The sequence below is a fragment of the Sturnira hondurensis genome, unplaced genomic scaffold, assembly GCF_014824575.4.
Source record: "Sturnira hondurensis isolate 20B ecotype Veracruz unplaced genomic scaffold, ASM1482457v3 Scaffold0021795, whole genome shotgun sequence".
NCBI classification, from domain to species: Eukaryota; Metazoa; Chordata; class Mammalia; order Chiroptera; family Phyllostomidae; genus Sturnira; species Sturnira hondurensis.
In genome coordinates this window covers 12492970-12518284 of record NW_028094426.1, presented here as the reverse complement: position 1 = coordinate 12518284, position 25315 = coordinate 12492970, and the positions used below count along the sequence as shown (strand labels likewise).

Genomic DNA, 25315 nt, shown 5'->3' with positions numbered 1-25315 from the left:
CCTCAAGCTGAAGAGGCAGCACCAGATGAAGTCTTAGACCACATGAACCTCCCCAGATGAGAAGCCAGGAAGACTTGGTGAAAGTTTCCTCTTAAATTTCCTGGGGAGAGATTCAGGTATAGGAATACCCTTCCTGCCACCTGCCGGAAGCAGGAGAAACCACTGACAGCTTCAAGACCAGGTAACTGCAGGAGGCACCAGTCTTCACTCTCAGTCTTCCCAGAAGGACGCAGTTGGGTCTTCAGTCCTGGCTTCACTAATGAGGCAGTGTAATTAGGGGAGACGCTTACTGAGTTTCTTTTAAACTGTTCTTATCATGTAAGTCTCAGAATGCAAAATGACAGCTAAGAAGCTAGTTTATTGGGATTTCCAGGAAAGAGAAAGAAGATGTTTAGTTTTCTCTTTCACTTCTCCTTTGCTACAGAAGGCTGGGGATAGTTCGATTAAGATTGCGTAAGTGGCTGAATCACTTTTAACACGATGCCGTTCTCTCATTGAGTGTATGACAAGACAGGTGATGGCAGGACGGCTGGTCAGTGGCCCTGGAGATGCCGACGTCCTCCCTAGAGCAGGGATGGGGCTGAGGACAGGAATCCTGGGCTGGAGCCCTGAGTCCTAAGCATCTTGTGAGAACTTGGGCACAAGGTCTAGACCTGGCAGACTCCCCAGGGACTTCCTTGAATACCAGGCCAAGATAACGTGAGCAATCCCTCTCCCTCCCCTCTAGACAGCTCCCTCCGCTCTGGCACCCTGGCCCCTCTCTCCTACCATCGGAGCTTGAGTCCTTTTGTTTGATTAATATGACCTATGGCTCTGTCAGTTTAGCTTCCATTGTACAAAGTTAAGGCATTTTACCACGTGCCTCATTTCACCCTTAGGATTAAAGAACATGTCATACTCACACTTGACACCCAGGGGAGGAGAAAGGAAGACTTTCAAAGGCTGGAAGTTTGGAGACAGAAGGAGAAAGGCAGACAGTTTCTGAAGGGCATCGAGGGCATAGGGTGCTCAAGGGGAAGCTCAAGGCAACCAGACCAGATTTAGTTCATCACTTGGTCTAGGAACCCTCCTTACAGATGAGTGACCGTCTATATCGGTGATTAACACTTGGGCCTCATCTGTGTCCAGAGCAATGAAAGTCAGCTCTTTTGCTGAACCTGTTGCCCTGGGGGCCTCCACACCCCTCACTCCTGGGACAGGCTGATGCCAAGTTCTGTTCAGTTTAACTCATAGCTTCACTCATCCTGGGAGCCTGCTTCCTCCATCCACACATCCATTACCTCCCACAGGGGAGTGAAATCTAACCTCAACAAACAAATCCAGAGCTAGAAAAATTCCCAGTGTGTGGGGCAGTAGGAGAGGTTCAGGCGTCCCCCTGCAGCTTTGGGCTCCCCAGCTGCACACGCAATGTCCACCCAGGGGCACCTTCTCTGCAGGGGGAGACAGCGAGGACTTTGGGGTGGGAAAAGAGGCCAATAAAAGAAACTATGTAACCTTGTTCTGGGGAGTAGGTTTGTGTAGTTTGCTATACAGATAAGGAGAGAGTATGTAAATATAGGGTGGTGAGTCATTCATGGAATTAGAACAAGTTTCACAGGTCTTCTGGGGAGCTCGCTCTTCCCTCCCCTCTCTGAGTGCAGGGGGCCCCACCCGGGGCTTTGTTTCCTCTAACACTGGGTTGACACTCACAGTGTGGGTTTCCAAAACCCAGAAGTTGGGAAGCTTTCACTTTCAATTGGAGGAGCTGAGAGCAGAAAGGATCCAACATGTGATAACCTAAGTCACTGCTGCTTTAAAATAAGACTTAGCTGTTCGTTTAACATAGCTCTTCCTTAACAGTTTGCACTTGTGAAATGCATTTAAAGTGTCTTAACCAACACTTTTATGTCTCCACACATCTTCTTCTAGCCCAGTGCTTCTCAGGGCCTGGCCACAGCGCTCACCCCGCTCCACCCCTCAGGAGGTGTGCCCCCCCATTCGTGGGGGGTTGCTGCCTGAGCACTGCTCTGTTCTCTACTTCTCATCCTTAACTTGGCCTGTCGCTTGGGCCAGTTGCTTCCTTCCTTCCTCTCTAGTCTATAACACACAAATTTCTTTCACAAATGGAAGGACTGTGTGGTCCTTGACCCCAGGGGCTTTCCCTCTTTTTCTGATGTTGCTTCTGGCTCAGCATTTAGCAAAACTTATTTCTTAAATAAATTGGACCCTTCGTCTCTCCAACAATGCCACACACGTGTGCAACACGCACACACACGCATGGCCTTCCAGTACTCCTCACACTGCATTAGAAAGGTATGGTGCTTTGTTTCGTTTTGTTTTTAACTTACATATAGGTGCCTTCAGAAGTGTGGGCTTCTGGCTTGACTTCTATGCAGTACATAGTTCCTGTAGCATCCAAAGGTACTTCTTGCCTACCATGTCCTGAGCTGCACAATTCAAAAAGAAGCTTCAAATTAAAAACCTCATAGACCCTCTCCTGACACAGTCCAGTTCTGGGCTCTTGCCTCGGCTCAGCCGCTTCCCAACCAAGTCACTGTCCGGAGTTCTGACAACATAGCTCACCCTCGCTTCATCTCCTCAGGCTCATTCTCATGCTTTTCCCAGGTTGCTCAGTCTCCACCCTTGGCCCACTGTCTTTGCTCACACTTACCTGAGGTCTCAATAGTTCTGAGCAACATCTTTTGCTCATAGGGTGGCCAGATTTGCATAAAATTACGAGATGCCCAGTTAGCTTTGTATTTCAGATAAATAACAAATACTTATTTTAAATACAGATGGTTCCCCAAATTAATGGTTGTTTACTTGCGGTTTTTCAACTTTACCATGAGGCAAAAGTAACACACATAATAAATTACATGAGTTAGTGGACACTTCGGTATAAAACAGGCATCACGGTAGATGATTTTGCCCATCTGCAGGCCAATGTCAGTGTTCCTCGCATGCACAACGTAGGCTAAGCTATGATGTTCGGTAGGTCAGATGCATTAACTGCATTTTTGACTAGCGATATTTTCAAGTTGCCATGGATTTATCTGGATGTAACCCCATCATAAGCATCTGATCAAGCGTGTCTTGTGCAATATTGGGGACATAGTTCTCCTAAAAATTATGTGTTGCCTGAAATTTGACTGGATGTCCCATATTTTATCCAACAGCCTTATAATCATTTATCAAATATTTATGGAGAACTTACCATGTGTCAGGCATTGCGCAAGGTGCTAAGAAAGCCAGCCATGCCCAGTCTTTACATTTTGCAATAGACGTATTTATATACACACATACACATACTCATAAACACACCATACACATGTAGAAGCATAGGAAACTATAAGAAGAGTGTTGATTTGGTGTTAAACCTAATATTTGCATGCCATTAGTTAGTTTTCTTAATTGCTGCATTTAATGAGCTTGCTTTTATAAACATATTAAAATTTACTTACCAAAAGGCAACCTATTCAAATAATATCATTTTAATGAATAGTGATGCTAATTTTGGTTGGGCATTTCTCATCTACCATGCACAATTTGAAGTGCTTTGTACGTACTAATCCTTTTTCTCCACATCCCAATTTGATGAAGGAGGACTTTTTATCCCCAGTCTACTGGTGGAAAAATGGAGGCACAGATAAATTAAGACATGCACCCAGTTCACACAAGCAGTGCGTGAGCAGAAGACCCAGGTACTGAGCAAGGTTATCTGGGTCGAGAGACCAGCATGTTAACCACTGCTCTGTGCGAGCCAGCACATGTCACTGCTTCATAGTGTGCAAGGGCTTTCATAGTTTGCTGTGCCGTCTTCCTACACGGTCAGCNCCCCAGTCTACTGGTGGAAAAATGGAGGCACAGATAAATTAAGACATGCACCCAGTTCACACAAGCAGTGCGTGAGCAGAAGACCCAGGTACTGAGCAAGGTTATCTGGGTCGAGAGACCAGCATGTTAACCACTGCTCTGTGCGAGCCAACACGTCACTGCTTCATAGTGTGCAAGGGCTTTCATAGTTTGCTGTGCCGTCTTCCTACACGGTCAGCCAGTGAGATAACGTGAGTTGCGTTTTATGAACAGAAACCAAGTCCCAGCTCTCCCGGGGCCTGGCCAAGGAGCAGTTCCTCAGACGAACAGCTCACATATCATCCCAGGTGGGGCTCTTTCAGACAAAGAAGGAGAGGACACAGGGAGACAGGAAGCTCCAGCTGGCCTGCATGCAGGACAGCTATTCCATTCCCTCCTGATAGCAGAATCAGAGGGAAAAGTTAGAGACTGGACATCCAGGACCAAAGGGATTTTGCGACTTGCCCAAGGACTTTGCAAGTTAGACGCTGAGCCAGCCCTGACTCTGCAGCCTCGGCACCCAGTCCACTTTATCCGAACCACCACGTCACACTTCCCCAAACCCTGTTTGCAGTCCCCGCCCATTTCTCTCTTCCTCCATCTTTGCATGAGAAGGTACAATGGGGGAAAAGGAGGGCTCCTATTGATTCACTATCACACCAGCTTACAGGCCCAAAGACAGTCTTAAAGTAGGACCAGTAAGAGAAGAAGAGAATGTGATTAAGAACCACCTCAAGGACAGAGTCAGAGAGCATGGGATGACAGGTGTACTAGAAAAAAATAATAGCCACCATTTCTGAGCCAGTTTCTGTACTGGGACATCTCAGGCATTGGCTTGTACCCTCACCACACCCTTGTAATTTTCAACTAACCCGTGGGAAACTGGAGTTCAGAGAAGTGAAGCACCCTGCCCAGGTCATACAACTGGTCAATGCCATGACCAGGATTTGAACTCAGGACTGTTAGTTGGAGGAACTTAAGCTATTTTTTCAGTACATCCACTATGAAACTTTAATTGAGTGCGAGTTGGTAGATCCGGGCTTTCCTACACATGGAACAAAAAGAAAAATGTAGCCCTTAACATACAACAGAAAGAAGTGAAGTAGACTATTAACAGAAAGGGAATTATTCCATGAAAGCTCAAATTGAACAGAATCAGTTCGTTATATCTCTCTGGTTATTCATACGAAAATAGAGATGAAACGCTTTCACTATCCCTGTCATTTTTTTTCTCGTGTCCATCTTCCTAAATCTTGTCTGTGATCCTATCACTCAAAAAACCATGATTTTTCAGATGAAATCTTACACGAAATACTAAACATGGCAAGAAATAGAAGCAGATCTATACAAACTAAAAGTAGAGGGTGAATAAAGAAGGAAGAGAAGGTGGGAGGGCCCTCACACCCCAGACATTTCTCTCTCCTGAGCTGGCCTTCCCCTTGCCCACCGACCCCCTCCCAAGAAGACCTTTAACCGCCCTCCACAGTCCTGGGCTCCTTTCAGACTAACATTCAAAGATTCCCATACCCTGGCCCCAAATGACCACTTGATTTATTGCCCCGCCACATTCCCAAGCCCCAGCTAACCACGGAGGGCATGCTTCCGCCGAAATGTTCCCTCTTCAAAGGTTCCCTCTTCCCTCTTCAAACACACCCCAGATCCACGCGTAGTCTCTCCTCTGCCTGTCCTGTTCTCAGCCCCAACATCCACCCACCCGTTTAAACCCTATTGTTCAAGGGGCCTTCACGTGCCCTCTGTCTGCAGCTGTCCACTCTTGCCCATCTACCCCCACCCCGCCCCTGCCGGCTCCCTGCATCCCTGCTCCTGTCCTAGCTCGCTCTTCGGAGTTAACTGCACACATTTGTCTCTCCTCGTCTCTATAAGACTGAACTTGCAAAAAGGAGCCTGACTTTTCCAACTGCCCTCGCCTCCCAGAACCAATAGAATAGGTGCTCCATACATGCCCACTGAGTCTCCCCCATCGCCCCTGACCTACAAAGAGCAGGTGGCCCACAGGCCGAGGACACGTGTGCCCTTTGTCATTGCAGGCCCACCATGGGCACCCCCAGTGCGTGCGACCTGGAGGAGATCCCCCTGGAGGAGGACGACACAAAGAGCATAGAATTCCAGATCCTGGAGCACTATGCCAAACAGCACGTCTTCAAGACCATGGCCGCTGTCTCCTCGCCAAAGCTGCTGAGAACAAGAAGTTTGTCCCAGAAAGTGCTGGGGAGTTGGTCAGCAAATGAGTCCTGGACCCAAGTGTCGTGGCCTTGCAGAAGTTCCCAATCTAGCGAGAAGCCCATAAACCTTGCCAAGAAAAAGTCCTCTTGGAGAACACTCTTCGAAGGCGCGGAGACAGAGGCAGGTTCGCAGAGCTCGACCACAGAGACCCAAGCCAAGAATCGAAGGCAGGCGGAATTTCAGGGGCCTCGCCCCACTCGGCGAGGGGCTAGGTCATCTTCTAAGGTGGAAGAGTACATAGAGGTGGAAGGTAGGCTTGGAGGGGGGGGGAGATTCTTTTCTCTCCTGTAACAAAATCTTTCCCTTCTGCGTGTGCATAGTGGTTCATCTCCTCCCAGCTGGTAACGTGGCCTTAGGTAGGGCATCCACTGTGCCTCAGTTTCCCAAGCTATTAACAGTCAATAATAATGGATCAACTTTTCTCAAGACTGAGCAGAAAGGACGAGGGTGGAAGTGAAAGGTGATGGGACTGGTTTTCTGGCTCCATGGTCTATGAATGAGCCCGAGCTGCTGTCCAGATTCTTCAGCCTCTGTGCCAGAGACCAGCATGAAGTGAAGTGCTCTGGACAGCGGCTCGGGCTGCCCCTCTTCCCGAGGGAGGCCAGCCTGCCTCTCTGGGCCCCCGTGCTTCCATCTGTACGTTCGGGCATCTCATCCTCCCTACCCCGTGGGAGAGACGAAAAGATCAGGTAGCTATACACAAAAATACTTTTCAAAGTGGAAACCACCTTAAAAAAACAAACAAACAATTGAGAAGCATTTAGACAAAATCTCCCTCAGCAGGACAAAATACACTACTGAATAAAATATTTTCACAAAAGACTTCATCACAGAGAGCTACCCTTCAACCACAAACGCTGGCATAAGCTGCTGCTTCAACCACGTCTAGCGAGGGAGGCCTGGCATTTAAAAGAAAACACCCCTCCTGCCGGGCTGATTGGACCGTGTAACTTTCCTATAATTAGTCAACAGGTGGCGGTAATGTCTCAATGTTTAAATCTCCTGCCCTCCCTGGCTTACTTGGACAATCAGCTCACAAAAGGACAGCTCGAGATCAGTCACTGTGGTCAAGGAAGCTTGCATTCTCCACCAGACATAGAGTTTGGGGACAGGAGTGAGGGTCAGATTCCCCGGGCATCAACACCACCACCCCCACCCCCCACCCCCCACCCCCCCGTTTCAGCAAGCTCCTTCCCCTGGGCGTGGCCCTGAGCTCCAGAGCAAACCACAGTCTGAAGGCATCTACACAGGCTTTTCTCCTGGCCTGGACTTTGCCAGGAGACAGATTTTACAAACTTTAATCTTCTGGCTTTCTTGATATAAGTGGTATTCTGCCTTTCCAAACTACAGAACTGTCATTTGACCTTCTTTTATTCCCTAAAATTCCAAGATCTTTATATACATACATAGATATCTCTAAAAAGTAGACATAGTTACCTCCTACGTAGGCTTAGCTATACACATTTTTATACAGTTACCCTCTCTCCTCACCTTTTCTTTCCCCTTGCTCTATTGTGTAGCTAATTGTGTGGATCGTTCTTTGGTTTTATGTTGGGAGTGATCCAAGAGAGCCTCCAGTTCCGTTTCTCATTTGCCACATACAACTCACAGCTCAGCAGCTGGCGTCACCTGGGTTCTTTTAACTAAAGATCGCAATGTAGCTGGGCTGCCATTGCCAGGACTCAGACACTGGGCTTAATTGAGAACTGTGCGGCCATGTCCCCAGGCCAAAGCCTGGTACTGAGAGGCCTTATGATGTAGAAAAATGTACGTCAAAACCCATTTCAGAGACTACCAACCCCGGGTCTTTCATGCCTGGATCTTTTGTTTCTCCACAGCTGTGATTCATGACATGCGAAGTGTTGCGGCTAAGATTAGTCTCAGCAACATACGCATAGTGTTGTTTTGTTTTTACAAATTCATTTGTTTATGGACTTTTAGATAAGTTTAAATCCTGGGCAGGTGCAGCACTGCCGAGATCCTGCGGTCCGATAGCCGCAGCGGGAAGGTTGTTTGGAAATTCAGCGTGAATCGCGCCCGCCGCTGTTTCCAGGCGCAGGAATCGCCTTTGCCCTGATGGGTCCGGTTTTTTTCCTTTTGCCGCCGGGAGTCACTGTGCTGCTGTTTTCTTTGTGCACGTCAGCACGTCTCTTGCCTAGATGGCGTCCATTTTCATCTGGAGCACAAACACCTTCAATTTTAAGAAGGGCCGTGTGCTTCCTCTGGTTCTGGAGACCCTGCCCACAGCCAGCAAACACTGGCCTTGGACCACAGCCTTCAGACAAGTCTGTCTGTCATGACGGAAGTCCTGTTCCCAGCAGGCCTCAGCAGGCCTCAGCAGGCTGGGAGAACCTAGCGGTTATTTTTTCTCCCACAGCAGAAGACCCAACTTCGGCAACCCAGGTCTGATATGGTAGTTCCAGACAGTCATTAGGGATTCTTATTCTGCCATCCCTCCGCTATTGGCTACCAACCTCAAAGTGACCTTCCATTCCAAGGTGTCTGCTGGGAGCCCAGCCACTGTGTCTACCTTTCCGGCAGAAAGAAAGAGAAAGCAAAAGAAGGACAAACATGTGTCTTCTTTCTAAACAATTCAGCTCCCTTTTGGAAAGCTGTCTTGGAACTGCACCCAACTTCTTACATCTCACTGGCCATTCTTAACTGCAAGGAAGTCTGGGAAATGTAGTTTTCCAGCTGCATCCATTGCTGCCTCTGACATTCCAAGAAGCTGTTACAGAAAAAAAAAGAAAATGGACACTGAGTAGAAAATAGCATTCTCAACCATATGGAAATCTCTCCCAAACTCTCTGCCCCTCCTCCTTAAAACAAATGCCTCAGGCCAAAGGCTCAGTGGTACCTTCCCAACCTTGCTCATTTTAGCCCCATGATGACCCCCCAAAATAGGCTCCAAAGAATGGGCAGCCTCCCTGTTCTCTCCCCACCTGCTCCAAATTCCGCTTGCCTGTCAGGTGAAGCCTACTCAGACAAGAACAGAATCTTTTCTTTCCTGAGTGTTTAAAATTAAGGTATTCAAAATGGGAATCTTAACTAGAGTTAGTTCGTCTGAGTCCAAATGTATTTGCTTATGGTTTTTCTCCCACACATTTCATCTTCACCCCTCACTCCATGCCCCCAACTCACAGAAATCGATATACTGTACACAGGTAAGTCAGCCTGGGTCCTTCTGTGCCTCCCAGGGGTCTTGTGATTGCCCTGCCACATGGAGGAGGGATGAGGGGGGAAGGTGCGGGGACAGCCTTTGGGATCTTCATCTGCCTTCTTTGGGTGCGAGATGGGCACAGTGTGGCTTCTGGTGGGAGAACCACGCACGGACCATCCCAGAGAGGCTGCACACGTTTACAGAGGTAGCAGGCGTGAGCTTTTCTCTCCTGTGTCCTGCAGACTCTGCAAAGGGCGGTTCCCCTTGTCTTTGGGATCCAGCTTTTTGCCATTTCCTTGCCAATGGCTGTGGGTGACCAGGGTTCTAGAGGAGGCTCGTTGGGCTGCAATAAGGTGCTTGAAAAGCAGAAAGTATATTTAGTTTGGTTGTTAACATGGGAAGGAAAGCATTGATCCTCCTGTCCTTGACCTGTCCATTCTTCTCTCTCTAATTCACTCATCTGGGTTTGAACCCTGTGAATGGAGCATGACAAACAACCTTTTAAAGGAGCCATTGTGCCTTTTTTAAAAAGAGGGCATTTTAGACAGAGCATTTGTCTTTGTGGCCGTTCAGTACGTGCGCCCGCGGGGCGAAGGGAGAGCCCCAATGCCCTCATGCTCTGGAGGAATCCAGGGAGAGAGGGTTAGGTATCACCTAGGCAGCCCCATGGGATGTCTAAACCTGCTCTTTATGTGACACATTCCTCCTGAGACCCAGGTGTTGCCTTGCCCCATCCTGATCTGTAAAGCCCAGGGATTTCCCAGGCACACCAACCTTCCGGCCAAAATCCCACTCTGTTACTTCAAGCTTGTGAATGAAACAATATTGTTTCTCAAACATCCCATGATGGGATTGCTTCATCTAGCATCACAGACAAAGCTTGTACAAGCTTCTAATTGTTAAGAATTTAGTAGTGACTTAACAGTGAATATTTTACTCCTAAACAACTCAGCAATACCACCCCTCCCCGCCCTGCCCCCCCTGCAGCCAGGGACAAAGCTGACTTGTCTTTCATGGACTATGACATTCAGGAGGCCAATGTCATTGAAACCTTCAGGTCTCAAATGCTTTATTCTCTAATTATATGTGCAAATACATGACATGTTCTTTTCCTGGATTATAAATACTTGAAGGTCATGGGCTGTACTGTATGTGTCCTTGCTTCCTATCAGCATTAATTAGATATTTCCCAGTAGACCTGGAAGAGAGAGGAGAGTTCAGTGTTTATTTGATAATGGACTTGAGTAATGAATATGGCCAGAGAGCAGGCATATTTATTTTTCCTCAGTGACCAACCCCCATGGGCTTGTCAAACTACTGAATGCCCTCCTATGTACATAAAGACCAGCTCTCCAAAATATTAAGAAAGTCCAAAAAAAAGAATGAAAAGCTTAATGAGCATTTCCTCAAGCAAAGAACCAAGCACACCTGTTTGTATTTCTTCCCTTGCAAAGGGGAAAGGGAGCCCCAGTTTTGCAAAGACTTCAAAAAGAGGGTGCAGGACAATTATTTCAAGGTGGTGATCCTTCCCCTGTGTACTCCTCCCCCATCTCGGTCTCTGCCAGGCAACTGCCAGCACTTTCTGCGGAATGGCCTGCCGGGCACACGCGCTCCCAGGCGGTTTCCTCTCGCTCTAGGCTGGTCTTTCATTTAGGGCAACCGTGCATACCAATGAGCTCGGCCAAGTTCTTCTGGGAAGGCGCACCTTTCAGCACCATTTTGTCTTATTTCAGCTGTGGACCCCAAAGTCGCTTCCATTGCCAACCGAGTTGCTGAAATTGTTTATTCCTGGCCACCTCCAGAAGAGCACGCCCAGGGAGGAAGCTTCAAGTCCGAGAGGAGTTGGGGACCACCGGCCCTCCTCCGCCGGCAGGGCCTAACCGTTCAGCTTGGGCCTGACAGTGCTACAAAAGGTAACCTTCCCTCAGAGTGTTGGGCCGTGTTTTCCCAGCACAGAGAGGTGTACAGGCATTCACCTACAGGTTCAGCTCAGTGCTCTGCGGCTGGACCAAGGGCACGCCAGCAACATGCTGGAGGCACCGACCTTCAGCCTGAGAGGCCAGCCCAAGCCAAGAGGAGTGAGCCAGGAGATGGAAGCAACATGCCAAGCTCACTGCTAAGTCCAAAAAAAAGTCTAGCGAGGGAGAGGAGGAAGTACGGAGCATGCAATCAACTTTGTCCACAGGGGGAAATGCAGTATTAGATTTAATCGTGTTAGCAATGGCCAGGGACCAGTTCGCTCATGGGAGTGCAGAAGGTCCAGAGGCAGCAGCAGCCCAGAGATTTATAACACTGCCTGGGACTCCTGTGAAAAAGCAGGGGGGTGGCCGACACTACGTCTGGGGCAGAACACAAAGCAGAGCTGGGAAGTCGTGATTAGGCTGCGTCAGTTGTCACCAAAACTGTAGCACTAGCTGGGACTGTCGATGCCATCAGACTTGCAGAAATTGTGGAGTTGAGGGGAGAAGGACCAGGCGGGAAATTCAGCCCTCTAATCCCTCGCTGATGACAGCCCTCTCCCCTGGCTGCCAGTCCCCACACTCCAGTGGAGGATGAGGGACAGAGCTGGGGGCTGGGTCTGCAGCACAGCAAAGCGCAAGGCACAGGTGTCTCCCAGCCCCGGCGGCAGAGTGGTGAGTTTGTCCACCCTGGGCCGGAGCGTTGGGACTGCAGTCCATCAGCCGGGCTTAGAGTGAGGAGCTGGAGGAGAAGACACCTCTTAGTTTGCTAAGAACAGAGCATATCCACTTTATCACTATCTTCTGTGTGTCTGGGCAATGGAAAGCAATACCCCTAAACCAAGCTCAAGTTAAGGCCCGTATCCTCTGTGCACACGGGAAATTTGGGCCAATGTTACAACTTTCCCTGAGAGAAGCAGCAGCATGAGATAGAAAGTTCACTCAGGGGCTGGAGACACACATTCTTTCTCCTCCCAGGTGACTTGAATCTCAGACTTCCCACTTACCTTGCCCTTCGCTTGACCTCCTTGGGATGTGACATCCCAGATTAATTTCTTGGCCTCTCTTTCCCTTTTATCTGGAACAAAGCCGAGGTCTCTAGGACTTCACAGATTGTGCCATAAGTAAAAAATTCCGTTCTCTCAGTCACGGGCTTTTCTCTGTGGATTCTGCACTGCAGCAACGACCGTTTTCCTCACGTATCATCGTTAGCACATTTGAGACAAGAAAAACCTATCACCGCACCTCCTCCATTCTGACAAACACACCAGACACCAGCCGTCACCACCTCTCTGTCCACCTGGCATTTTAGCCTTTGGGGTGGGAGAACGTATTCATTCTATTTATTTTTACCCCACCTTATTGTAAAGACACAGCATTCAAAGTATACACTTTGGTATAGTAAAGTAAATCCAATTTGAAAAGCGGCGTGAAAAGGAAACAGCCGCAGGAACATGAGGTGAGGTTAGAAATGAGTTTGAGTCTCAAAATGCAGGCCCAGGAGGCTGCACCCGTCTTAGATAGGCACCACGAACTTGTATCTCCTCTGCCAGCAGCTAGCGCCAAGGGGGACTGTGATCAAATACAGGATGTACACGTCCGTCTGCTCGGGAGAAGCCCGAAGAGCAGAGAGAGAAATTTCTCCTAAACATCTTCAGAGACAGGATCCTCTGTGGCAGAACTGACGTCTTCATCAGCCACATCGTGACAGTAAACAGGGTGATGAATTTCACCTGAGAATCAGGGGTGAGGGGAGCCAGAAGAAGAACGGAAAGGAGAGGGCCTCTGGGATGGCTTGTGCCTAAAATTGGCAAAGAGGAGATGAGATTTAACTTGCTAAAAATTACCAAGCCCTTGTCTTCCCTCAATCCCTGACCAAGCTAAGCATTGTCACTGGGAAAATGTAAGATTATTTTTTTTCTTGAAGGAAAGAAATAACTGGGCTTTTCCCAACAGATGCAGAAGACCAAATAATAGCCAAAATCGTGGAGCTGCTGAGATACTCGGGGGATCAGATGGAGATGGAGGTATGGTGCCCCTAGAACCTGATGCTTCCTGTGCCTGTGCACTGCCGCGTGGGCACAGAGCTGCGCCGCGGCCTGTGCTCCTTTTCCAAGTTCTGATTTCCACTTAGTCCTAAATTTTATTTCCCTTGGAGTCAAAATCCTTCATGCTGGCTGCATCTCAAAAATGAATCACTTTGGAAAACATAAGTAAACCTTCTGGAGCCTCCTTGGAATTTCTGGAAACGAAAAAAGTGACTTTGTTATTGTAAGAAAAGACACCAATAAATTACAATTTGCCGAATAGAATTCTGAGTCTAGTTCCCCATGTAACTGATCCTCGGGGAAGTTCAGACGCTCGCGCCGGCCCCACAGCCTGGAGAGCTGCATCCCGCAGCTGCTCCAAGGCTGCAGGCCTGTCTGAAATCTCCCCCTGTGGCTGGACGGCTCTCCGCTCGAGTCTCTCTCAGCAATCTGGCTGGCGAGGCCAGTTAGTGTTACTTGGAACATTGGGTTTCCTGCCATTTAGAAGTTGAGACCCGTCACTCCAATTAGAAACATGTGAGAGGCGCCTGCAGCTACAGGGTTGCTGAGCCGGCTCCTCGCTCTACTCAGAAGGGCTTCTGAACACCCCTCCCCTCCGTGTCTGTCACCCACAGGCTGCCAAGGGGTCTCTAGGGTCTGTCCATCAGGGGCTGGCCTGGGGACCCATTTCCTGGTTTGGCCAGGATCCAGGGGGGCAGAAGTCAGGCCCAGGGGGCTGCAGAAGTGGGGACAGCACCGACCACCCTAGTCGCTGCGTGCTCTGTGGCTGCTGTCTCCATGCCTTTGTCACAGGCTGGTGGCCAGGGTGCTAGTGGGCACGAGACATGGCACAGAATGAGACACAGTGAGAAAACCGGGAATCTGAGACTAAAGAGAAGGGGCAGAGTGTGAACTTCAGGGCCACAAGTTAAGGTGGACAGGGGTGCCGAGGAAGCAGACGAGAACATGGTACATGATCCAGGGACACCCTGGTGCCCCTCCAGAGCTAACATCAGTGAATAGGAGTCGTGGGGCAATTGATTCCTCCCCATTTTAAAAATGACCTCTCCAGGCGTGGTGGCTGCCCTCCAGAGCCAAGGCTGACCGTCCTGTCCCTAGAAGAAGTTCAAGCAGTTGCCAATAACCAAAGCAACAGTTGGGGACCTGAACTGGGACAGATCCAGGAGATGTCCTCTAGGGGTCTTTAAGGGTTGAAGCTTCTGGAGCTCTCCCTTAGCACTGACTTGCCGTAGGTGAGGGAGGCCCGGACGAGAGGCAGGAGGAAGGCCACCCCTCTGGTTATGAAGAGGTGCCTCCTCTCTCACCCCGCAAATGACTACTTGGGGAAAAACCTCACTTTGTCTATTATACTCTCTTGATGATTTGGGTGGTATTTTGCATTATTTATTTACAGCACATGGCAGTTCTTCCTTTTATGTGGTTCCCTAGTAGAGACCTCGGGCAGGAGCACATAAAAAGTCTGACTTGAGTTGCCCCCAGAGTGGGACAGTGACAAGGGAGAAGGGCCCGGCCCCGGCTGCAGGGTCTGCACCCGCAGCCTCCTCCCCCACCTGTACCTCCTCCCAGTGACGCTGCAGAGCCAGCCAGCGGGGAGGAGGTACAGGTGGAGGTACAGAAAGGGGTGGTGGCGGGGGGGGGGGGGTGCGCTGATGCTCTGTGGGGGATGTTCCTTTCTGGTGTTGCATTCCTTTACCATTTGGCAGAGTCCAGGCTTCCAGCTGCCCACTGAGGCTTTGAGTTCAGCTGCTTCAGCTGGGTCACTGATTACGAGGAGTCCATTCTGAATGTGGAGGACTCTGGTCGTTCCGGCCTCAGCCTTATAACTCAGATAGGCCCCAGTGACTCCTGCAGGCTGGGGGCGGCCTGGGCTCAGACAAAGGGCACTGCTCCACCAAACTCCTTCTGCAGCCTCTGACTCACTCCCAGAATATCCCTGTTATAAACAATATTTGTTGAAAACCTGCTCATCTTATCATTCCTCAAGCACAGAACTGGAGGATGTTCAAATAAACATTTAGTCCCTGCTAAGGCATTTCTGTTTTCACGTGACAACCGTCATATCAATAGTCATTGCAAGGATGGCTGTAAGTCAGGGTGATGTCTGCCTTATGACTCAGGCCCTGAGTTTTTCAAAAGAAACTGAAACGATACTCGCTTTTTTGTTAAAGGTATGGAAGTCCAAAGAAGGTAGAGCAGAGAGATACTGGCGGGGGGTGGGGGGTAAAATAGAATGAGTAGAGCCATGGAAAGGAATTGGTGGATTAGGGTCTTTTTTTGTTTTTTTTTTGTTTTTAGTGAACTCATGCACTTCAGGGAGTCCTCCCTGACGCCCTGTGTTCTCATAGCACCCTGAAAAATTACTAACATTCCACAAGCACGCCTTCAGGTGAGGCACTGTGCCTAGTGTTTTGCTCCATCACCCCACAGTACAGTTACTGTCATCATCCCGGATTAGAGAGGACACAACTGAAGGCGAGAGGTTAGGTCGTTTTCTCTCAAGATTGCATAGCAAGGAAGAGGCGGAGCAGGGGTTTGCGCCACCACAGTGACTTCCAAGCTCTGGAGTCAGCCCCTGACACGGCCTGCAGCAAAGCACTTGGCACTGTGTTGTCATTGTCACTAGACCGTGAGCCCCTGAGTGAGGGCCTGGGTCTTAATCATCCACAGGACCTGCACTGCAGGTGCTCAGGAAACCTTCCGAGAATGTGGAGTGAGTGGGCTGTTCAGGTCAATCGCTGATTGGCCCCAGTGAAGTGAAGTCACAGGCAGGCCTGTGCCTGGTCTGGTTCTCCCGCACATTGTGCCATGGTTGGGACCGGAATGCAGAATTTCCCACTGGGTGTTTAGTGGCCCGCTGTCGAGCTGGGTGGTCTGCCCCACTGGGCCAAGCCGCACTACTGAATGCTTATCCTCTTGTATGCAGCTGAAGAAGGACAAGACCTTGATGAACAGCTTCCCGGGTGGCCTGTCCTACCCCATTTTCAAGACCATCACAGACCAGTTCCTCAGGGGTATAGATACCAGAGGAGAATCAGAGGTCAACGCTCAGGGCTTCAAGGCTGCTCTGGCAATAGACGTCACGGCCAAGCTCACCGCCATTGACAACCACCCCATGAACAAGGTGCTGGGCTTTGGAACCAAGTACCTGAAAGAGCACTTTTCACCTTGGATCCAGCAGCATGGCGGATGGGTAAGTGCATGTTATCAAAAAACAAATCTTCCCCAATCTCAGAGTAGATCGGATGGAACGTTTGAGGGTTTTATTTTTGTTTCGTTTTATTTTTAGTGAAGGGAACACATCCATGAAGCAGTTCTCATGGGTTTTGGATGTTTGAGTGGCAAGAGATATATCCCACTGATGGGAACATATTTTTAGTGATTATCTTCATCATCAATAAATATTTACTGAGCTCCCAAAGGGCGCATGGGCTACGTGTGTCAGGGGACAGGGAATGGTCAGAGAGAGCAGGAAATGAGCAGATGATGAGAGATGAAACATTTAGGTAGATACAATCTCTGTGTTCACAAATTCTGCAGGCAGCAAAGGGCAGTGAGTCGGGGGAGGCAGACCCTCCTCGCACTCTCAGATGCAGAAAGGATGTGGGGATAATCCTCATGCAGGGATTCAGGGTGACGATGACATTTTTGTCATTGGGGCTTTGACCCAGAATTTTGACGGGGATATTTTGATACAAACTAAAAAGCAAACAGTTAAATTTTCATCTGTTGTAAATTACCTGATATCAAACCAAAGAGATATCTTCACCCCCATGCTTCAGCCTCAGCCCTTCCCTCCTCTTTTATCCCCAATTCCTTGAGATTGTCTTCGAACCGTCATGTTCAAATGGCCTCCTAGGGTCAGCCTTGTCAAAACGCTTTGCCCCAGAGCTTTAAATCTCAGAGGATAGGCCTATGCCCCACATCATTAGTCCTCTTCCTACCAGAATGTTCCTGGGCCAATAGCAGGATTAAGTCTCTTTGAAACATGGCCAGCATGACCATGCGGCGTCCAAACCAGCCTGAGTCTCTCAGCAACCAGGGAGAAAGTACAGCTGATCTTGCCTCAGGGCCCGAAGTGCCCACCAGGGTCTTCAGTGGAGGCCTGTTAAGCTGTCCTGTCTTCTGATATTTCCTATTTCCCGCTCTTATGCCAGGTGTGACACCCCTCGAGTGGCTGAACAACTAAGGCTGTTAAGTATTTTAAATGTAGGCAGCCTCAACTCATGCTAAGAGAATAGATTCCTGGACACGATTTCAGCTTTAGCTGTTCTTCCTGCAAGGACCCCTTCAAGTCCCTCCTCTGTCCCAGAGCCTTTCCCAAGCGCCCCAGCTCAAGATCGTCACCAGCCTCTGACCCTGCTACGGCACTTCCTGTTCATACTGTAATTACATACAGGAAGTCACCATCGTTGTTGGTCCTGTAAAGATATTTTTCCATAGAGATTATAAGTATCAATGGGGTTCCCAGTTCTCAAACGTCTGCTTAGTCAATTAGTGTAACTGAAATGCCAAACGTGTCCTGTAAACAATGGGGGTTCCACACCAAAAGCACAAGCAAGAAAAGAAAAAATAAACTGGACTACTACTGAAAATTAAAAACTTTTCTATTTCAAGGGACATCACAAAAAAATGTAAAAACACAACCCATATAATGGGGAAAATATTTGGAAGTCGTATACTTGTATTTAGAATATGTAATGAATTCTTGAAACTCAAAAACAAAGGGACAAATAACCCAATTTTTTAAATGGGCAATGGATTTGAATGGACGGTTCTCCAAAGAAGACATGCAAATGGCCCATGAGCACATGAAAAGACGCTTGCTTGGCGTCTTCATTTTGACATCAGGGAAATGCACATCAAACCACGACGAGATACCATTTCACACCCACTAGCACAGTTAAAGTAAGATGAGTGTTGGTGAGGACAGGAGAAATTTGAACCCTCATACGCTGCTGGTCGGATGCCACAATGGTGCAGCCCCTTCGGAAAACAGTTTGGCAGTTCCCCATAATGCGCAACGTAGAATTACCAATGCCAGTCTTTGGTGTGTACCCAAGAAAATTGGGAACAAGTGTTCCCATACAGACTTGTACATGAATGCTCATAGCAGCATTCATTATTCATAAGCCCCAAAGTGGAAAGAACACAAATGTTCATCACTAGTGAATAATGACTAGAGAGACGAAATGTGGCATATTCATACGATGGAATATTATTCAGCCACAAAAAGGAATGAAGTATTGACAGACGGATGAACCTCGAAAACATTATCCTAAGTGTTTATATGAAACACTTATATGTTTCCATTTATATGAAACGTTTCCATTTATATGAAATGTGCAGAACAGGCGGATTCAGAGACAGATTAGCGGTTTCCTGGGGCTTTGGGGAAAGGGACTGTGGAGTGACTGCTAATGAATCAGAGTTTCTTTTTGTGATGAGACTGTTCTAAAATCAGACAGAAGCACAACTCCGTAAACATTCCAGGAGCCAATGAATTATATACTTTAAATACTAAATTTTATGGCATATTTCAATAAATCTGAAAACAGATTTATTGAAAATAGTGGTTCTAATTCTGGTCAGCCAACAAAAAGGGGGAAAATACAAATGTTTTTATTTACTTCTTTTTTTAAAATTTGTATGCTACTTTCTCATTAGAGAAGAAATAGGTGGACTCTTCAGTAGAAATAATAATTTTCAAAGGCTTTAGCATTTGATGGCATTAGTTCTTTACCACTTGCAGTTTCTATTCTGAATTTATTAGCTTACTTTCTGGGCCATCAAAAATCCTGATTTCAAGGCTTGGCCGTAATTTAGTTTTATTTGGAGCGTGAAGCTGGAAATTAGGAAGAAAATAAGAAAGGACTCATTTTCCAAAGTGACAGAAAAAGAGTTGTAAAAAATAAGAATGTTGATTTTAAACTATATCTATGAGTTGACAGGAGCTACAGCAGGACAAAGGACGTGTGGACTGAGACCTGAGCCCGGTTTCCCCGAACAGGGAAAAAATGGTGGCACTCACCGGGGGTCAAGCCTCCAGGGACTTCTATTGGCCCCAGGCATTCCAGTGCCTCTCTGGGATGCCCTTATAGTGGTGTGGAAGGAAGAAAATGATTCCTAGGCTTTCGGGAGCTCAGGGTTCATCCCTAAGTTTCTCAGTGTTCCATATGAGCACATCTAATCTTCCCAACCAAGCTGCAAATCTGTAAGGGCAGAATTGCACGCTTTTATGCCTCTTTTTATCTCTAATAGCTCCCACTAGTTCTATATATATCACAGAGGCTCAGCCAATACTTGTAGAATAATGAATCAACCAATCAAATGAATAGCAACTGTTTATAAGGCATGCTAAACAAGCTACCATGGGGTTTTGATATACTCTTTGGCCCTTTTTCCTCACCGTTCACACAGTCGCCCTGACCTCCTGTAACCGCTCCCATTTTACAGCACCTTGAAAGGAGAGGCTGATAAAGGAGAGGAAAGCCACCAACCTTTCCTTATTCAAAATTCTTTTGCATTTTAAATACAGCATCAAAGCCTTTTCCCATTTAGCCTGTTAGCCCTGGACGTGTAACCCAAGTCCTGAGCTGGCGTTTTCCTTGCAGGCATACCAAGGATGCCGGTCACCTTTCCAAACCCTCCTCCCACCCCTAATATAGTCTCTGGGCCCCTGGTCGTGCCTGGGATAAGCGAGCAGAGTTAACAGGCATATGTTTTCACTTCAACAGTGAATCCAACTTGGAATTTTAAGAATCTAATTTCTCTTTTTCCCCTCTAGGAAAAAGTACTTGGGGTATCACATGAAGAAGTCGACTGAAACAGCAGAAGATGTGTAATCTGGAATACTCATCAGCCAACTGTGGTCCTGGGTACATCGCTCTCAGCAGAGACTCCAGGAGAAACAAACTCGTGCGAGGCAGATGGAGCACTGCAGTGTCAGAACCATCATTCCCCTGAATCCAGAGGCGTCAGGAGAGGCCTTGGTCGTGTTTCGCTCGTCGACTGCAGTCGTACGGCCTTCCCATCCGTGTTTTTCAGGCCCTCCACTGAGCGTGTGAGGAGATCTAGAAAGACTGTTCCTCTCAAACATTCAGAGCAGAAACCACCATCCTGCCTCTGTCGGCCACCTCAGGAAAAGTGGTACAGATACTTGCCGACCTCATGAGGGCAAAATGATAAATTGCGCATGTGCCTACTCTCTGGTTTCTAGTACTATTTATTTTTTAAACTACACATGGGATGGCCTACTGACGCTCTCTGGAGCCTCCCTTTAGGAAGACGCTGCTGTGTGTTAGGAGACACAGTTCAGAGAGATGGGAGATGATGGCCACATCTGCCCTCTTGACTCACTTCTCTAGAAGGATTCTCTGGCAGTTTGAGAACCTTTCATTTGGCAGAAACAGGGACTCCTACTGCCCTCAACTTTCAGTGACCTCGTCTCTGCCTCTCAAGGTCTTTGGGGACTTCTTTGTTATTTTTTGTGGGAGGGTAATGATTAGTCGCTGGTATGAAAAGGTGTCCTCAGAGTATCTTGTGGTTAAAGTCAGCAATTATACTGCAGTTCCTGTCGGGATCCAAAGAGTTAATTTATAGAAAGCGCTCAGAACAGAGCTGGGTCTCGGTGCCAAGCAAGCGTGCTCTTACGCCCAGCGGCATGTGCTGTCCTGAGCGGAGCTGAAGAGTTGCTCTCCTCTCGAAGCAGTCGGTGATTGTTTTTCTGAAATCTATACTGTTTGGAATGAGGTATTTTAGTAAGTAGAACAGGTTCCACAGTAAGTATTTAAGACATACAGCAATGTTTAAAAATGCTTTCAATTAGAGGGTCTTACAAATTCTGGGTCTCCAGCACCCAACATGCAGTCTGACATAGAATAGGTGTTCAAAAAAACCTTTGATGGACACACAAATGAATGGGTTATTTCAGATATACTTTCAACTTCAAGAGAAAAGGGGACCTATCATCACATGCTTCACTACCCAACCCATCTCAATGGACTGAGTTACTGTCTCTCTCACTCTCCTCCCCACGTTGAGAGTCAGAGATGTCAGGGTTAACGGAGTCTCCTTTTGCAGATGGAGACGCCGGAGGCCATCTCTTCTCCCACTGCGATCCAACCACGTCAAACTGTTCGCAGGTCCCCAAGTATGTTGTGTACGTGTAATCTTGTAATCCAGAGGCTTCACAACAACATATTCTCCATTTGCAGTGTCCTTGCCTTGCTGGTCCTCTTCCCCGTTTCCTCTAAGTCAACTAACTCTAGCCCATCTTTCCAAAATCACTCCTTCGTTTCCACAAGGAACCATTCATAACCCTGTCTCAGCCATCATTTGGCAAAACCCTCTCTCAGCCATGGGGCTACACTTGGATGCTTTTCTTCATCAGGATGGTACATAGCACCATGTATGTGGACATTATACTTAATACATCTGTACCATAAGAACAAGTCTTTCACACCGGATTACAAACTCTTTCGTAAACAAGTATGATGCCTAATTTTACTTGGTACACCCAATGCCTGGCATATTTTCAGGGCACAATTGCAGAATCATACCTTAACCATTCTGCTGTAACCTATGAATCAGTGAGACTGGAGTATGGCCCAAGGGGTGTGTGGTTCTAACAAGCTTGTTAAGTGTTTCGCTATCATCTGCAGCTTCCATCTAAGATAACGTAACAGTAACTGAACTTAAGCTCCTGTTTAAAATAACTGAAAAAAATAGGCAAAATATTTGAAAGAACAGTTTTCAGGATGTTATGCATCAGGTAATGAAGAACTGGTCCCGAGAGATGAGAAACAGAGTGAGCCCTGTGCTTGCCCTAGAATACTGCAGGCAAAGAGTGTTCAGGCTGTGTTGGAAGGAGGGGAACCCATGCAGGGCTCAGCAGTCTCTCTGAATAGAGAAGACAGACCCTGGGAGTCCAGGAAAGCCAAGGCAGCTAAAGTTTGCAGGGAAATCAATGGAGGGAAGAGAATGGCACACAAAGCTTCCGAGATCTACAGATTGGTCCCCTCAAGTTTTCAGATGAACACTGAACAATACGTGCACATGAAGATGTTATCCAAGGCTTTAAAAAAGAACACCTGAAAATATTAAGGGAACACGTTCTGAAACACACACACAGGGTTGGGAGTTGTGCCTATTTCCACTATCCAGAATGGAAAAAACTCAAAATTGGCACTGTAATAGGTTAAAAGACTCAGAAGAATTTTGCCTCCCAAATGGGAAAAAATTAGCCTGAGACTAAACATACTTCTGGTTCTGCCCAATAAAGATGAAGAGCAAGAACCAAAGGATCAATAACGGAGTTGCATTCCAGAGCAAAGCTCATGAATCTTCACAAGATCACAAAAATATCCAATACTCAACAAGGTAACATTGACAATATCTGGCATCCAACTGAAAAATGACAAGGCATAAAAAGAAGCAGGAAAATGAAACCAATAGAAAAAACAGGAGAAAAATCGAGGAAAGCCACCCTAGAAATGATACAGCTGATAGAATTACTAGACAAGGACATTAAAACTATTATAATTGTATTCCATTCACTCAGTAAGCCAAAGGAAAGACTGACCCTTGAAGTCCACATAGAAATTATAAATCTGATTTAAAACGTCTAAAGGAATCTGTAACTCTGAGATGAAAACAGACTGAACTGAATTAACAGCAGACTACAGTAAGTAGGAGAGTAGATAAGTACATTCGAAAGCATAGCAATTGATTCAAAATAAAACAGAGAAATAAGACTGGGGAGAAAAAAGCAAAGCAATAGTGAACTTTGGGATAACTTCTACTGGCCAATCGATGTGTAACTGTGGTGAAATATTTCCAAGTCTGATAAAAACTATAAGCCCACAGAACCCAGAAACTCAATGAATGTCACCTACAAAAAATGTAGAAAACTATAGTAAAGAATATCATAAATTGCTTAAAACCAGTGATTTCAAAAAATCTTGAGAGTAACCAGAGAAAAAGGTATGTTACATACTCAGAAACAAACAAAAAAATTGATAGCAAACTTTTCTTGTAACAATACAAGACATACTAAAAGAGAGTGTCGGCCCTGGCTGGCGTAGCTCAGTGGATTGAGCACAGGCCTGCGAACCAGACGATCACGGTTCGATTCCCAGTCAGGGAACATGCCTGGGTTGCAGGCCGGTTCCTTGCAGGCTAACTACCAGCAGGGGATGCACAAAAGGCAACCATACATTGATGTTTCTCTCCTTCTCTCCTTGCCCTCTAAAGATAAATAAACAAATAAAATCTTTAAAAAAAAGTAAATTTCCCTTTAAAAAAAAACAACAGAGTGTCATCTTTAAAGTATCAAGAGAAAAAAATCATCAACACAGAATTCTATACACCCCCCCAAAAAAGATGTTTTAAAGAGGAAGGTGAAATAAAGACCTTTTGAGATATGCAAAAGCTAAAAGAATTCCTCACTAGCAGAACTGAACTACAAAAAATGTTCAATGAAGTCCTTTATACAAAATGAGCCTCAACAAATTGAAGAAAATTGAAATCGTATCAAGCATTTTCTCAGACCACAAGGGCTTGAAACTAGAAACTGATCTCAAGGAAAAAACTCAAAAACATCCAAACTTATGGAGACTGAATAGCATACTATTAAATAATGAATGGGTTAATAATGACATCAAAGAAGAAATCAAAAAGTGTCTGAAAACAACTGAAAATGAATACACAACAGTCCAAAGTCTGTTGGACACAGCAAAGGCAATCCTGAGAGGGAAGTTCATAGCAATACCTAAATTGCCTACCTAAAAAAGAAAGAAATACTACAAATAAACAACCTAATCCGACATCTACAAGAACTGTAGAAAGAACAACACACAAAGCCCAGAGCAAGAAGAAGGAAATAATCAAGATCAGAGTAGAATTAAATTACATAGAGACTAAAAGTACAATGAAAAGGATCAATAAATCCAGGAGCTGGATCTTTTATCTTTTGTTTATCTTTTAAAAGCCTTTATCAACAAGCCTTTAACGAGACGCACCAGAAAAAAGAGGACCGAAATAAAATCAGAAATGAAAGAGGAGAAATTGCAACTGATACCACAGAAATACAAAGGATTGTAAGAAATTACTACAAATAACTATATGCCAGGAATTTGAAAACCAGGGCAAAATGGAGAAATTTCTAGAAAAGTATAATCTTCCAAAACTGAAACAAGAACAGACATACCAACTGGCGAAATCAAAGCAGTAATCAGAAAACTTCTGGCAGTCACAGCCCCGAACTGCATGGTTTCACAGGAGAATTTTACAAAACATTTAAGAAACAGATCACCCCTATCCTTCTCAGACTGTTCTAAAATATCCAAGAAAAGGGAAGACTCCCAAACTCTTTTTGGGAGGCCAGGATCATCCTAATTCCATAAATAGATAAAGACAAAACAACGAGGGACTTCCAACCAAGATGGAGGTGTAGGTGGAAATACTGTGCCTCCTCACACGAACAAGTTTAAAGACAACAAAGTTTTAGTAACAAAAATGCAGTCAAAATACAGAAAATTGAACTGTATGGAAGCCCGACAACAACAAACCGTTCAGCCAGCCCAGTAAGAGGGGCGGAGTCAGTGCTGGTGGAGCGGGGTCAGGCAGGAAAAAGCAGCCAGACCTACCCAGGAGTGCAGGTGGCGGTTAGCAAATCCCAGGTGTGGGGTGGCAACGGGCGAACCCAGTGAGGACGCAAGGCGGCTGGCCGACTGCACTCACACATTCGCGCACAGACAAACCAGGCGAAGGAGTGAGCAGTGAGGCAGACCACACAGGCTAGGGCCCCTGCAACAGGAATTAGAGCCTGAAAGCACCAATTGGAAAAACTTACAGGGTCGAGGTGCTGGGAGAGGCTCCCAGGCTCACAGAGAGTTTGTTGGAGACACCCACAGGGTCCTGGAGGGTGCACAGGCCCACACACCCGGGAGCTGGCACCAGGGGGGCCAGGTTTGCTTGCAGGAAGCAGCAGAAGGAACCAAAATCCAAGAAAGAGTGGAACAAATGCCACTGCCCCTCTCTGACCCCACCCCCACATACAGCATCACAACCCAGCA

At 46.9% G+C, this 25315-nt stretch overlaps 1 protein-coding gene across 1 annotated transcript; it reads left to right on the top strand.

The window, feature by feature from the left end:
- On the top strand, window positions 1–23191 carry BCL2L14 (BCL2 like 14). Its single transcript, XM_037033928.1, has 6 exons — window positions 1–181; window positions 5880–6325; window positions 10969–11148; window positions 13150–13220; window positions 16165–16431; window positions 20026–23191. Exons 2-6 carry the CDS (start codon window positions 5887–5889, stop codon window positions 20062–20064), a joined length of 996 nt encoding a protein of 331 aa, XP_036889823.1. The 5' UTR covers window positions 1–181; window positions 5880–5886; the 3' UTR covers window positions 20065–23191.
- The last annotated feature ends 2124 nt before the right edge of the window (window positions 23192–25315 follow it).